Source organism: Mauremys reevesii, linkage group 23, assembly GCF_016161935.1.
Source record: "Mauremys reevesii isolate NIE-2019 linkage group 23, ASM1616193v1, whole genome shotgun sequence".
NCBI lineage: Eukaryota > Metazoa > Chordata > Testudines > Geoemydidae > Mauremys > Mauremys reevesii.
Genome location: NC_052645.1, coordinates 13693759 through 13709434, shown reverse-complemented (window position 1 = coordinate 13709434; position 15676 = coordinate 13693759). Strand labels below are relative to the sequence as shown.

General features: G+C 47.7%; 1 protein-coding gene across 1 annotated transcript; it reads right to left on the bottom strand.

Annotated features, from left to right (window-relative positions):
* Positions 1-2827: 2827 nt before the first annotated feature.
* TENT5B (terminal nucleotidyltransferase 5B) lies at positions 2828-14083 on the bottom strand. The gene is made up of 2 exons (XM_039511704.1): positions 13689-14083; positions 2828-6589 (listed from the first exon to the last, which is right to left on the bottom strand). Exons 1-2 carry the CDS (start codon positions 13860-13862, stop codon positions 5570-5572), a joined length of 1194 nt encoding a protein of 397 aa, XP_039367638.1. The 5' UTR covers positions 13863-14083; the 3' UTR covers positions 2828-5569.
* Positions 14084-15676: the final 1593 nt, after the last annotated feature.

The following is a 15676-nucleotide window of genomic DNA, read 5'->3' as shown; positions in this document are numbered from 1 at the left end:
CTCTGAACTCCAAGACTAGGGACGCAACTGAGAGTTACAAGATTGTGCGTCTTTAAAACACGGAGCTGGCTTACCTCGCAGCAGGCTGAGACTCCCAGATCTCCCTGTTTGTTCATTTTCTGAGATGCCTGTCCCCTCCAACCGCAGAAATGGCAGCCACAGGCATTTTGATGACCGTAGATTGTACAGTCCAACCCATCGGAAATACTGGAGCTATTCTACTGTGGACCTGAAGCGTCAGAACAGGTCTGCCTCATAGGCAATCCTACCCCACGGACAGATGGGGAAAACAGGTTAAATGACTTAGCCAAGGCCACATAAAATCTGTGGCAGAGCTAAGAAGAGACGCCAGATCTGACTCTCATTCTCGGGCCTCAGCTATACAGTTAACCGTCTCCCTCTCATTAAATACAGTGAGTTCCCTTTAAATGGCACTGAGTAGGGGTGACAACTCTGTATTTATATTTGACACCCAGCCAACGTCACTGCAGCAGCTTAGGCGGTTATGGTGGCTCATATTTGGCCCACAACTGCCTCTGCAAAGTGGTGACACCCGAATAAGAGAAGCAACTTGGGACTTCTGGGACCGTCTTTTGAGCTCCTGTGACGCAAGCTTGGCCCATCCCACTTAGATCTTGGTCTATAAATCTGACAGCTGTGCTGCTCCGAGAGCAACTGCTCACTAAAATTGCACATAAACCCTGCACTCTGAGTCACAGCCACCCCACCTCCTTGAGAGCTGAGAGGACACAGCCCCCAGGGACCCACTGCCCCAGCCCTGCACCACCAAAACAGAGGGACGTGATTGAAGAGGGAACACCTACAACCCTCTTAGCAAAGGCATTTACCACCAATTGCCTCAAATGGAGAGATGTGTGTGGGGTGTTTTATGGCAAATGGATGCCCCCGGCAACATTACACTGCTGTCCTTTTCCTTTAGGCTGGGGGGGGGGGGTGCTTAGCACCACCTACTACTGGTGGTGGAAAAGCCAGCAGCCAAGTTTGGGAGCAATACCCTTACCAAGGATCAAGAAGTGATACAGTCATCAGAACAAGCCTGCCACCAGGACTGCCGCTGTCCCCTTGCGAACCATATGGCTCATGATGGCCAGAACCTCCTCCGCTGGCATTACAACACTAGCATAATACCTGGTCTGCAGGGAATCAGACTGGGTCTGCTGCCTCCATAGCCCTGCAAAACTGAGGCTCTCCCATGGCCCTGGATGCTGAGCTCCATGGTGATGCACTGTTGCGTTTGCTTGGCAGTTTAGGTCCATATGCTGCACGAGGAAAGACACCTCTTTACAAATGAGAAACTAAGCCCAGAGCAGGTGTTTTAAGACTTATTGGAACTGGGTGTGTCCTCCCCCACCCAGCTAGGACTAAGATTTCACTGAGACACCACCCCTGGAGTTTAGGTGTGTGCACACATTGAATACAGCTCACCCAGTCATCCCTCACTGGCAGCTGTAACGTGCCCCTTTGTTCAAAGCAAGAATGAGACCCCACGTTTTGAGAAAAATATGTATTTTTATTGGATTCAACAAGAGGGACCCAAATCTCAGCTGTAAACATCCATAGCTCCTCTCTGATAACGACTAGGACTTTCCACCAACATCCTTTTGTATAGTTTGATCCGCTCCAACAATGAAAGGGCAACTCAGTCAGGCGTTTTGCTGCTCCGCTCAGGGTCAGGCCAATGCACAGAGGCAGTTTAGTCACTAGTTCATGAACAGTCATTGTGGGACCTAGTGGCAGGACGGAGAAGACAACCTAAAAAGGAACCGGAGAGAATCACTTTTAAAAGGACTTGATTCTCTCCCAGCCCCGGCAAGGAGAAGGCACACTTGCGGGGTGGGGGTTTCAAAGGAGTTTTGAACTAGAGATGAAGTTTTTGTTCATGAAAGTTACATACCAACAAGATGCATCACCTGTAGGCAGGGTTAGGTGTAGGGAGACAGCAAGGGGCACAGTTTTGCCCGGGTTAGGCTGGCAGCAGCCCCATGACAGTAACCATATTGGACTTGTGACAAAGGGGGGATTTGGCCTCAAGCTGTCGGTTTCTGCTGCTGGACATGCCAGCCTGTTCACTGCTACTGTAACTGAACCTCAGGCTATTCCAGCTCAAGTTCCCATAATGGAGAAGTATCATGGCTGGCTAGAGATGGCCATTGTCAGCATTTTCAGAACAGCTCCCACCCCCACCGAGAGCTGCGTATTGAGAGCTAAACTCCTAAGCTTTTCTTGCACCTATCTAAGCTGTGTTAATGTCTCACCTGGGGGGAGGGGGTAAGACCATGTTCACCCATCTCATTGTGGGAGATGAGCAGTTTTTTTTAAACCCATGTGAGGCTACACTGTGTTTTACAGTCCATTGCTGCCACTTAGTAAGACCACCACCAGCAGCGTTTAAATACTCCCCATGCAATTTTCACAGAGGGCCAACATGGTGGGCTAAGCTATTCCCTACCAACTACTGTTAGCCATTTAACACCCTCCCACCACCAGTAATTGGACAAGCTGCAAGGGAAGGAAGGGTGCACTATACTGAAGTAGAAAAATCTTTTTGGGTGTTGCCATACTTTCTTCCTACCGCCATGTACTCAAGCCTCTGGAGTAGCCTCTCTTTTAGGGACTAGACTACCTGAAGTGCAAACAGGGAGCATTTAGACACCAAGATTGGAATTCAGATTCTTTGAAGGACTGTGTGTACACCTCATGCCAGCTCATCCAATTTGTAGACTGATCAGTCATTTTTAGTGGGGGGGCAGGGCCTGAAATATTAAAGCTACCCTACCCTTGGTGTGTGAAGCAAACAAGAAATCTGTTGAATTTAATACACTGTATTTATTTGTAACAGATTCTAAAGAATCTAGTGAGTCTATGTCAAGCCCATTGCATGACAAGTGATACAGATGCAGAAAAAAAAATGCACATTTGAAACAAAATAAAAAGAGTGCCAGACTATAGGAATCTTCAGATTTTCTACAAGTGGTAGCATATCACACTGCAAGGAATCAACCACTCCCATTCACAAGAGTGCCATACCCCACACATGCCACAATTCAAAAGTGCAACCTTTGTTTAAGTTTCCCCCCCCACCAATCAAGCCTTTAGTTGTAGGGAAACTTCACATTCTGTTAGAGAAAGAGGGAGTTCTGTCACTGCCCTGGAAAGATCATAGTTTAATTCATCTACCTTCACACTTTGTGGTAAAAAGAGTACAAGAGAAGCCTCCCTGCCCAAAATAAAATAAGAAGTGCAGCATGCTACAGATCAGCTGTGTTAATCGTAAGTTTAACAAAAAGTTCAAAGCCAGATCTCCCCATAAAGTGAGTGAGGATTGCATCTCTAGAGATCCTAGTTAGTTTTCAAAAAAACAGCCTTTAAACCAGTTTTTCCAGCACCAGGAAAAACCAATTTGAAACCCCTCTGTCAGGCATTGCAACAGGAAGCAGGCTCTGGGCATCAAGAAGTTATATGTAGCAGAGTTTACCCCATAAGTTGTATCATGATTACTCATGTAAATAAACCTGTACAATCTGAGAGCATGAGGTCATTGTTAAACCTACAAACTACGACAGGTAGTGGCAGGGCCCTGTTCTTCACCATTCTTACTGGATAAAGATGAAAGAAGCAAAGTTGGAGAAGATTTGTTTAAGCTTGTTAGTATTCAGAGAAATGCATTCACAAGCTCCAACCCTCCCTCCCCTGCACACTCCCCCCCCACGCAAGAAGGTAAAATTCTGGTTATACATATTCCAAGTATCTAATCTTTATTAGATTGTTCAGTCTGCCCAGCTGTGGTACAGTTTTATAACAACCAGAAAACAAGTTAGTAAAAATACTCAAGTATATTTGTCTTTGAAGAAGCACCATGAAGTGACTAGTGTTGTGTACTCCCAGAGCTGCGCACTTCTCTTTTTGAGCAGAAGATGCCTGATGTCTCAGTTGTACCAGCTTCACAACCCATGCATAGTTAAGTCTCAAAATGTGATGTTGCAAAAGAAGGGGTAAGCAATCCAGACAACTCAGGGCAGGACTGTTTGTACTCTATACACACACACCACAACTTCAGAGGCAGAACATTTGCATAAGATACATCAAAATGCTCTCAGGCATAAAGGTTTGTTTTGATTTTTTTTTTTTTTTTTTTTTTAAAAAGGACATACCTTTTCCTAAAGCCAAACTTAAGGAGTTTTTGGTTTTTTTTGTTTGTTTTATACACAAAAGAAATCATCTTTCATTTCTAATGAGATTACGAATGTAAAATACATCTGTTGCTCAGATGTGGAATTGTGTAGCTGAAAAACAGGCTGCTTTTGACAAAAAGGACCAAGGGCACAGAAAGGCAGATTTCTTCTCTAGCCAAGGCAGGTTAGTATCAAGAGAATCTGCTAGAGCTCCAAGACTGAATCGAATACTGAAGCGACAGGGCTTGAAGCATTTGACCTAAAACTGGCTCCAGCCTACATAAAATCAACTGCTACGGTTAATGGTTTGACTAGCCAATAGTTGCTTTGTGCTTCAGGACAATCCTGGCCTTTCCCAGATAGCCCAGCTGGCCACTGGTTGTTTGTGCATTAAAACCACACTGCATGCCAAAGAGTAGCAGCATTTCAAATTCCCTAGAAGGAATACAGCTTTGTATTAGTATAACCTAGGGCAGACTCCCAAACACAGCCCTTGCGTTGCTGTTTAGGTACACAAAAGTTAGCTGAGAATTTTGGCACTGCAGATTTTGGCGCTTTTTAGTGGATACTTGGATAGGTCTCCGCTTCCCATTTCCATAAAGCTCTGCCCAGCATTCTCTGCAACGCAATTCTTCCCCAGCCCCAGTGTCCCATGTTACATTTAGACATATACATTCAATGCCAACCCCCACCTCTGTGTGACTCAGCTTTGACTATTATGAGATACTATTAAGCTGGACCTTCACAAGCAGCAAGCCATGCCAAAAGCCTTAGCAACACGTAACCTGCAATCCAACATCTGTTTGTTATGTTACTAGAAATGATCAAATGACCCCCTCCCATCCAAAACAAAACACATTTTCATCTTGAGACATCCCCACACAAGCACTTAGGGACCTCAGCCCCTGACCAAAAAAAATAAAGGTTTACAGTACAGTCGTCTTTATATTGTTACAGGCACTTAACAGGATTCTTTGGTCCTTCAAAGGAATCAGCCACTCTGGCTTCTATCTTCAGAAACCATGAGTCTGCACAACCCTTAACACCTCCTGCACGAAAAGGAAATTCAGACTGATTTGCATTTCAGGGCAGTGCAGCTCTACCTTTAATCTAACCCTACAATCCCCCCTAACTCCCCCATTGCCTACATAATTCATAAGTCTTCCTGTAAACATCTTGGATCATCTACAGTTTCCATAACACTGCACATCCAATCTCCACAGCGTACAGCAGACACAGCTAGTTCCAAACAAACTTGGGAACAAGAAACTCTTGAGAAAGAGTCCAGTATATTGCCTTTTGTCACAGTTCTTCCAGAAGGCTGCCAAGGCCAGGGAACACCCTGGCATACAGATCCTGGCGAGCATTGTCCACGCTCAGTTACAAGGAAGCCATGTTGGGTAGGAGTGACTGCAAGGCCGAAGGGGTTGCACATGGGTGACGTAGTAGTTGAAGTTTATTTCGCTGACGTACGGTGCTGGCTGATAGTAGCAGGTCACATTGGTTACTGTCGGGATGATGTTCTGCTCAGCCAGCACCCTCACAGCCAGCATGGCAATGAGGTTCAGAGTTTGCCTCCTTTCGTGTCCCATCAGGCACACTGTACTCTCATTCACCACCCGGTGCAGGGTCATTAGGCAGTCATACCTTTTGCTCTCCATCCCAACAAAGTGACTCTGAAGGTAACACTCAAGCTTCCGCTGCTGTTCTCCAATGTCAGAAAAGTCTATGAAAAACCTGGAGCACATGTATCTCTGTAGCGCCTTCATATCTACTTCCGACTTGGGCTTAAACCCCCTCACCAGGAGATTGCAGTACTTCAGAAGCCCACCACCTCTGATTTCTTCTGGGTTCCTGGTGGCGATGATTCGGCTCCTGAGATGGTCCATTGCTTCCCCAAAGTCCCCATACATGCTTTCCCCAGTGACTGTGGGGTGGAAGTTCTCAGACATGGGGTTCTCTGAACACTCTCTGAATAGTAACAGCGAATCCAATATGATCTGGAAGGAGTCCACGCTGAACTCAAACTGCCGTCTGAGAGAGTCCACAAATTTGAGTTCCACATTTTTCCCACTGTTATTAGACAGTGATATAAGGCTCCAGCGGTCTGTTTCATTACATACTTTCACTAGTTTCTGCACATATGCCTCCTTCAGAGTCATGGGGGTGATCTTGTCTTTGTTTACTCCTTCTGGGAGGAAGTCCAGGAGACAGTCCATGACCACATCTTTTACTAGCTGGAAAGAATCCTCACTCTTCAGATCCACACAAAAAATGAGGTCCAAGTCTTTGTACCCTAGGCCACTATCTTGATGTAGGACGTGGCTAGCTGCTGAGCCATTCAACCTGACATTATGGACGGCAATTCCCTTCTTTTCCAGACGGCTGCGGACCACCTGAGATACAGAGAGAGAGAGAGAGCGCACGCGTGTCATTGTCTATATAGTACTAAGGTGGTGTTCTTAGAATGGGATGTTAGAACTGAAATTGGGCCTGCATGTTGAAGTAGGTCATGCCAGCATAACAGAAGGAGACGGGTTATCATTCCTATTACAGACAGAGAAGCTTGGAGGTACTCCAGAGAGAAAGGCTAGAGAGACCTACACACTTCAAAAGGCTCCATGTTTGCAGCAGTCACTGGATTTAAAAGGAGCCTCAGCTGCTTGTTCTTACATTGGCGTGCTCCTGGCAGAAAGTGAGCATCTGTTCTCCTGCTTCTGTTCTACAGCTGTTAACTGCTCCCACCCAATTATCTCCAGGCAGCAACTGTCTGAGCAGGTTCAGTGTGAGATCTGTTTCCTCAAGTCTCTTGATTCTTATCAAATGAGAGTCTTAGGTAACAGTTTTGGCTCATTAATCTGGAACTGCAACTGATCCAGGGAGAAGTGCCCAAATGCCAAAACAGTGAAGTCCCAATTTTTATTTGATTGGAGTAGCTGTATTTGTACATGTTTTAGAAGTTCTCCTAACCTTGCCAAGGCTCAAAGGCAAACTAAGAAGCTAGAGTTGCTGAAACGCACTTGCCATGAGTGTGCAAGTTCATGTCTTAACTAGCAAGTGTATCCTAATAATTTCCAGTGTGTCAGTGTTTTGCATTTGACACCTTGCCAGGTTTAAGAGGCAGCTTTTAATCTAACAGGTGTTGTTACCTTGAGCAATTTTAATCCTGCCGCCTCAATATGGACACACCCACATATACAACACCTTTGAAGCTTTGTTCATTTAATATGAAGCTGAATCACTTTCCTGATGACTTAAACATGCATTAGGCTGAAATAACCCCAAGATCATAAAATATGAACTACCTATTCCAGACATCAGCTAGCAATTGAGGATGGTAACTTCCTCTTAGCAAAACATTTGAGCTCTATATTACACACAATCAGGACCTCAAACTGAGAACTTTGGCACAGATTCATCTTCCTTTAATATCAGGTTATTCAGACAAAAAAGTTGAAAATTAAGGCTGTGAAACCAACATCAAGAAAGCCTAAGAATCCTACCTCCCCCCCTCCAAAAAAGCTAGTCCTCAAGTTGATTTGCCTAATGTGCCCCTGAAATTACTGAAGTGTTGGGGCCCCAAGAGGGACTCTTCCAGAACAAATACTTTCAAAGTTGTGGCTGAACTAACTGGAACCAGTTCCAGTCAAGTAAAGTTTTCCTAGTTAAGTGGAAGCTAGCTATAGAGTTTCAACTAATCCTAATGCTGCCCTTCAGTTAAAGTACCTAGTTCTGATGGTGACTCTTCCTTTTCCAGCTGGACAGGGTCTCCCACCAACCAATACGTGTCAGGCCCATGAACGAGACTAAGAATTCCCTTTTGGATCACGCTTAACAGGAAGTTAGAGAGCCACCAATACTTACTGGAAGGTTAATGGTATCAAAATGACACTACTTTATATCAGCTAGTTTTGCTAAGGCTAGTATCGCCTGTCTGCAACAGCACTTTCAAGCAAGTAGAGGGTATTCTGGTGAATGTTGGAAAACATGGAATTTTACAACTTTACACACTTGTGATTTTACAAGATGTGGTTCTTATGCTGGCATTTCCTAGTTACTCTCTGGCAGGAGCTACTGGAGCTAAGTTGGACGTTCGCCTGGACTCGCTGCCAAATTGTAAGATTCACATATCAAGTCACAGGGAACAAGTAAGCCATCTACTATTAGAGATGTCAAATCCCCACCAGTGCATGCCCCCTTACCGACACGTCAAGTAGATTAATTTTAGGTCCAATTAAGTAGTTAGTAGTAAGCTCAACCAGATTTCCAGGCCATGCATAACTAGGTCACTCATTTTCACATACTGTGTGGACATTTCCATCTCCCGTTCAATGCTTTCTATTTAGGCATTGTTTATAATCGAGTCAAATAAGTTCAGCGTATAAAGTAAGAAACTTCATACCAATTATGGTCAATCACAGTGAATGTATGTTAGACCAGAGTTACAAAATTGTATCTTCCCCCCACGTGCATATTATTTTGAATATGATGTAGGGGCTACAGTTTTACACTAGTCAGTCTAGTATTAGATATGGGTCAAGAAGACTGATGCAGAGTCAGGACCAGACTCAAAGTCTTTGCTGCATACAAGTAATAGGAACTCAACCCCCTGTTGGGTTTAGATTCATCCCAAGACCTAGAAGATGTTTTGGATCCAGGATTCAACATCCCTGCTCTCTGAAATCCAGGGGGTTTATGGCTGCAGTTCTCTGAATAGTCCGAATGCTCATGGCCAGAAGAGTTTAAAACACTAACTGCCCATGAAGGTAGTACACTGGCTGTGCGTCCAGCTGCCTAATACAATCCTGCTCCAACTGAAGTCAATGAGGAATTCTAATTTATAAGAATGGCAACAGGATTAGGCACAAATCGAACATAAGAATGTCCAGACTGGGTCAGACCAAAGGTCCATCTAGCCCAGTATCCTGTCTTCTGACCATGGCCAATGCCAGGTGCCCCAGAGGAAATGAACAGAACAGGGAATCACCAAGTGATCCATCCTGTAACTCATTCCCAGCTTCTGGCAATGAGGCTGGGGCACCATCCCTACCCATCCTGGCTAATAGCCATTGAGGGAACTATCCTCCATGAATTTATCTAGTTTTTTTGAACCAAGCCTTGTAGGATTCAAACATCTGGAGAGTCAGTGTTCTCTCATGGATCACACCGCACTGTTCCAAATGATACCTGCCCATGCAGAAGACTGGATACGAGTAGTAGGATCTGTTGTCCCAACTGTAGAGGGACAAGAGCATTTGAAATCTATTACTCACTGCTAGCACTAGGATAAAGCATACAGGGGGATAGACAAGTGTTCCCTAAGAGGATTGTCCGTTTCATCAGAAGCAGGTCAGCAGCACAGAGTACCTCACTATATATGGTACAGCTGAGCAATTCTGACAATCAGGTGGCAGGCACTAACAAAACCTGCCTGTATTTTGGCCTGGTATTCTCTACATCATTTGAGTAGCTGGTTATATATAACCAAGCATTACAAAGTGACTGCCTTTTTAGGTTACTTGTTTCAAATTACTCAGACCTAAACTCTGAGACTGCCAATGTGCCTGGTCAGAATTACTGTCCTCAGTATATACAGTAAGTTGCTAGTGGCAAGATTGTAAACATCCTTTAATCTGCTATCACACAGCTAAGACTAAAGGAAGAAAGTTTCACTTTAGTTTAGTTACTGCTCTGGATATTAAGTTTCACAACTGGTGGAATATTTGATGCTAGATATCGAGCTTCTGCCAGTGTCAGCTTTCCACTGCTCTAGACAAAATCAAGCTTTGCACTAATAGCTTCCTATCATTTGCGTCATTAAATCTTTCATATCATATATTTGCACTTCAACAAAATTTGGAGGTCCAATTGAGTTAGCATAACCATAAGGGCTCTTTATTAGCTGAAGTCACATGGCATTTGAAAATGCCTTTTTTAATACAAAGCAATTTGCTCAATTTCCAAACTTAAGCCAAGTACTCCAAGAGGTAGAGATCTCGAAATCCTAGATTAGTTTCTTGTGAAAGCCAGTTTGGTTTGTGAACAGGCTTTTTAATTAGAAGCCAACATGCTTGATTTTACATTTGATGAGTCATTACTAAGGAATGAAGAAGCCTCCCTTCCGTGAATACGCAGCAGCTTATTTGAACTACCGACAACCAACATCCTAATACGGTTGCTATGTGGAAGATGTGTGTACCTGATGCACAAATGGAGACTCAAGGATCCACCATAGTGCAAATGCAGAGACCACTAAGCCATGGGGCACTTGTTCAATCTAGTGATAGAACTCTGCATCTCCTGAAGCCCTCAAATGGTATGGCAAGCCTTTCTGCTAAGCTGTGAATGTTGCTATTTCTATATGAAAAGTGCAATATTAAAGCACTGTGGTTATTACTTTATGGTTAACCAATCCCTGTTAATTTGGGAAGATTAGATATGGCATAGAACAGTGGTTTTCATAGGGTTCCCCGCCCCTGGTTACCCAGTTGAAGAAAATTGCTGATGCCTGCAACTCAGAGCTGGGGATGTAGAATGGGCTCAGGGGTGAGGGCTGCGGGGTGGGATCAGGAATAAGGGGGCTCTGGGCTGGGGGTGCAGGTTCTGGAGTGGGGCCAGGGATGAAGGGTTTGGAGAGGCTCAGGGCTGGGGCAGGGGGATTACCTCGGGCGGCTCTCAGTCAGTGGCACAGCGGGGGTGCTAAGGCAGGCTTCTTGCCTGTCCTGGCACCACGGACCACTCTATGCCCCGGAAGCAGCTAGCAGCAACTCCTAAGTAGAGGCACACAAGTGGCTCCATATGGCTCTCACCCACAGGCTCTGCCCAGCTGGTGCTCGGGGCGGGGGCAGCACATGGAGCCCCGTGGCCTCCCCACCTAGGAGCCGGACCTGCTGCTGACTGCTTCCAGGGCATAGCACGGTGGCCTCCCCACCTAGGAGCCGGACCTGCTGCTGACTGCTTCCAGGGCATAGCACGGTGTTAAAACCAGTAGGGACTAGCCTGCCTTAGCTGGGCAGGACTGCTGACGGGACTTTTAACAGCTCGGCTGCCAGTGCTGACCAGAGCCACGGCGACCCAGTACTGGGTTGTGACCCACAGTTTGTAGACCACTGGCATAGAGTATGCAGTTTAAAGTCACTTTGACAAGAATTGAAGGACACTTAAATTTGATGCAACCTTTAAGGAAGGGTTTACAAAATACAAGGCCTTGTTTCCAACAGGCACAATGTATTTTATGGAAACGGTTTAGATAGCCACTCCCTTTCAATCTTTGCCACCCAGATTTTGCAGCTCTGGGAAACTCCAGTTGGCACCAAACTTGAATCACTGGACAAGCTGATAGGCAGTTTACTCTGCCCTAAGTGAGAAGTAACTTATATTTACAATTCATTTTTAATCTAGTGTTTTGGTAAAGAAGCCAACTCAAAATAAGTTGGAAGGTAACAGTGATCCTTTCACATTAAGCATTGCTCCATTAGCAACTATAACAAAAGTAAACTATAGATTAAGTCCCTAGTGGTCCTAAATCCACCAATAGTAAATTGGAATAGAACACCTTCTCTTAAATGTCAATGTAAGTGGTGTAACTGTGCGAGCAATACTAATTGCACCCCTTTGTCCCTACATAGCTAAAGTTTAGCTTTCATTATTCAGACTTCAGAAGTCTGAGATGGGGTCATCGGGTCCCGGCATTAATTTACATTGACAAATCCCGACATTCAATAGCCCCTTGACATTCAGACAACTGAGGCTGAACTGTACTGCTTTAAGCAGCGGAAAAAATTCAGAGACTAGTTGAGGTGCCCATTAGTGCTTTTTTTGCCATACCTGCTGCATCTATCCTATGGTAAAGGATCTCATGGCCTTACAGAACCTAGCCTGGGCTGATGGAATCTGAATTTAGTTATTACAAACATCTGGTTTTAATATGTGCAGTAAAGTAGTCCCATGTTGCCCTCTACCGATGTGGCAGTTCTAAATGAACTTTGCTATTTACCATTTACATGATTAAGATATTAGGTTAATGCAGGATGTCCAGGATCCAAGACTGAGTTTTTAGGTTAACAGGGAAATGTCAACATGAAATCAAGGGACAAGCCAAGACGCAGAAGAATGTTAACTGATACAGGGAATCTAATCCGAAGGCAATACTGAACGACTTTGCCTGTGATGACCCCTCGGTTTCCTGTACATCATGTGCTTCAGTCTGGGTGAGGTAGCAGCAAGAACCAGAGGCCTTGCATAGTAAGAGATGGATGTAGAGTGAAAAATCTACCATCTTAGCTTCGGCTAAGAGAAATATTTGCTTCAGCTGGAGAATTCCTGAGCCTGGGTGGCAAGATGCCAAGGGTGAGAGACTGGATATCACTGTCTCAGCAGTTTTATTTTCTGCTAGCAGATTTCAAGCCCCATATAAGCAGACAGAGAGAGCAAGCGCAGGACCAGCCTCATCAGAGCAGAGTCCAAAACTTCTGCACAAACTGCGTATGAAAAATCAGAGAGTCAACAGTGGCCTTTAAAGTTTCTTGTGACCTCCTTTTCCTATGCAGGGAGCCTACCAGCTGGTTTGGAAAAACTGGATGAGTTTCAGGTAGCTCCATAGCATGCTGGACTATGGAGGAACTGCCCTTGCCCAAACATGCAGTCTGTCTCCCATCAAGCAGGGGGATTTAAACACAAGTTGTTCTGGAGAGGGAAACACCCTTTGGCAGAAAATACTGGGTCTCTGCATCTCACAGCTCCCTCCCATCCCCATGGCAGTTTCTCAAACAGGAGCGGGTCAGAACAGCTCCCATTGGAAGCGCTGCCTTTGCCAAGTCACAATCCTCATGTAGGGGGGACCCTTTGAGCCCAGCCTTGCTAGCTGATCTGCTGGCTTCCAACAGCCCAGCGTGAAGGACTGCAGCAGATCCGCTTTGGCCCATGAGCAACGTTGGGCAGGAGCCACCGCACACTTCTACAGGACAGGGGTGACCTTTAACAGGGAGGCGGGTTGCAGGAGGGCCTACAAGGCCCCCTCCTTTGCCAGCACCGTGCACAAGGGACCCTCCCCACCATTATGTCACACTGGGGAGCCAGTGGTCCCTCCCCACCATACCATGGAGAGTGGGGATCCAGGCACCCCTCACCCCCTCCTCCATACATAGTGGGGAGCACCCCTCCCCCCCAGTGTTGTGCACAATGGGGAGCCAGGCGCCCCCTCCTCCATACATAGTGGGGAGCCAGTGGGGGGGCACCAGGCACCCCTCCCCCCCAGTGTTGTGCACAATGGGGAGCCAGGCATCCCCCACCCCCATACATAGTGGGGAGCCAGTGGGGGGGCACCAGGCACCCCTCCCCCCAGTGTTGTGCACAGTGGGGAGCCAGGCGCCCCCCTCCCCAGGGCCATGCATGGCAAGGGACCCCCCCGCCCCCTTGTCAGGGGCTGGCACTAGCCAGCATTGGACCCCCTACCCCGCCGGGAGGCTGAGGGACACCGCGCCCCCCCCCCCTCACCTGCACGATCCTGCGGGGCCGCACGGACAGGGTGGGGAAGTTGCCCCGGCCGTGGATGGGGACAGCCTCGCCCAGGATCTGGTCCAGCCGCTGCACCTGCTCCCAGCTCAGGACGCTGAACCGGCCGCCGGGCCGCTCCGAGCCGCCAGCCCCGGGCGCCCCCTCTGACAGCATCGCAACCCGCCCCCCGCCGCTCCTGGGAAACGCCGCCGGAAGCCGAGCCGAAGTCACGCGGAAGCGGACAAGAAAACAACCGGAAGTGAGGGGCTTAAAAAAAACCCCCAACAATTCTGAGGGGAAACTTCCGGAGGGGAGGCTGAGGAGAACCCGTGTGAGCCGGCACCGTGCCCGAACTCCCCCTGCTGCGCGCCGGCTACGCTGAACACCGCAGTCGCCTGGGTCCCCGGAGCCGCTTTATATACCCGACCCGCCGCGTCCCGATTGGCCTGGCCCAGCCACCAATCCCCGCAGCACTCCGAATCCTTCAAGCGCTCTCATTGGACGCAGGGAGGGGTGGGAGGAGGCGCTTCTTTCCAGGTTCGCCAATCGGGAGACGGGGCGGGGGGGAAGGCGGGGCCAAGGAGAGGGCTAGGGAAAGCTGGCTCTGGCCGGAGGCCAGTCTTGTCCCCGTCGCTGTACGGGGATCCCGCCTGTGATTGGTCAGGGGAAGAAGCCTGGGATTTAAAGGGACACGCACCGCCCGACGAAGCTAGAACTGCCTTGGAATTAGGGGGATCTAGAGGTGGGAGGGGGTGTGCTGGAGCTGGGGGGGAGGGGGACTTGGGAGGAGGGGGCTTTGGGGGAATGGAAATGGTGGGGGGATCTGAGGGGATGAAGTTGGGACTGGGGGCGTATGTGACTCTGGGGACTGGGATGGTGCCCTCATGCCCAGGGGCGGCTCCAGGCACCAGCGCAGCAAGCGCGTGCCTGGGGCGGCAAGCGGTGGGGGGCGGCCTGCCGGTCACTGTGAGGGCGGCAGGCAGGCGGCTTTCAGCGGCGCACCTGCGGGAGGACCTGCCAGTCCTGTGGCTTCGGCGGCAATTCAGAGGTGGGGACGCCGATGGCGCGGCCCTGGCGGACCTCCCACAGGCGCGCCGCCGAATCCGCGTGACCAGCGGACCGCCCGTGGGCACGCCACCGAAAGCCACCTGCCTGCCGTGCTTGGGGCGGCAAAAAACATAGAGCCCATGAGGGACACCAACAGCGGCTGGGACCAACAGAGCCACCAAGGACTTTGCCGGAGTGTATTGGGCCCAGCGATTTATTTGTACAGGTGCTAGGGAGAATCACTCTTTTCCTCACTCAAATCACCCTGCAAGGTCCTAGTTCTGTGGTGATTTATCTGCGGCCGGGGGGGAAGTCAGTGACACTCTATTCTAAACCATCTGTCCCCAAGGTCTTCTTCTAGACCTTCAGCAGCTTCCCGGCCCAGGAAATATATCTTCCCCTTCCTCCTGAATTGCTCTGGTTTGCACTGTCCTAATAATACCTTGCATGTTATGACATTTGCTGAATATATTGCGAGGCACTGTTTACTCCAGTCCATGGCTTCAAGGCTTTTGCATAGCTTCCCTCCCTAACTAGGAATTTTGTGAAGAAGCCTCAGCCTGAGCCATCTACAGTGCTGGTCGTGAGGAGTTAAACATGCCTATGGCGAGAGATTAAAGGAGCTCAATCTATTTCGTTTATCAAGAGAAGGTTAACAGGCGACTTGACTGCAGTCTACAATTACCTACACAGGGAAAAGATATCTGATACTAGAAGGTTCTTTAATCTAGTAGACAAAGGCATCACGCAATCCATTCTCAGGAAGCTGAGCTCATTGAAGTTCAAAAGGAAAATAAGATGCACATTTTTTAAAGTGAGGTTAATTGACCATTGGACCATTCTACCAAGGGATGTGGGACATTCTCCATCACTTGGAGTCCTGAAATCAACACTGAGTGTCTTTCTAAAAGACACGCTCTAGTTCACCCCCAAGTTGTTGA

What these genes read in the sequence shown, in the direction of transcription:
- TENT5B (XM_039511704.1), bottom strand. Translation starts at nt 13,862, where the DNA reads ATGCTGTCAGAGGGGGCGCCCGGGGCTGGCGGCTCGGAGCGGCCCGGC. An exon ending in GGCCCCGCAGGATCGTGCAG is followed by an intron (nt 6,590 to 13,688) that starts GTGAGGGGGGGG and finishes TCTGTATCTCAG; the next exon opens with GTGGTCCGCAGCCGTCTGGA.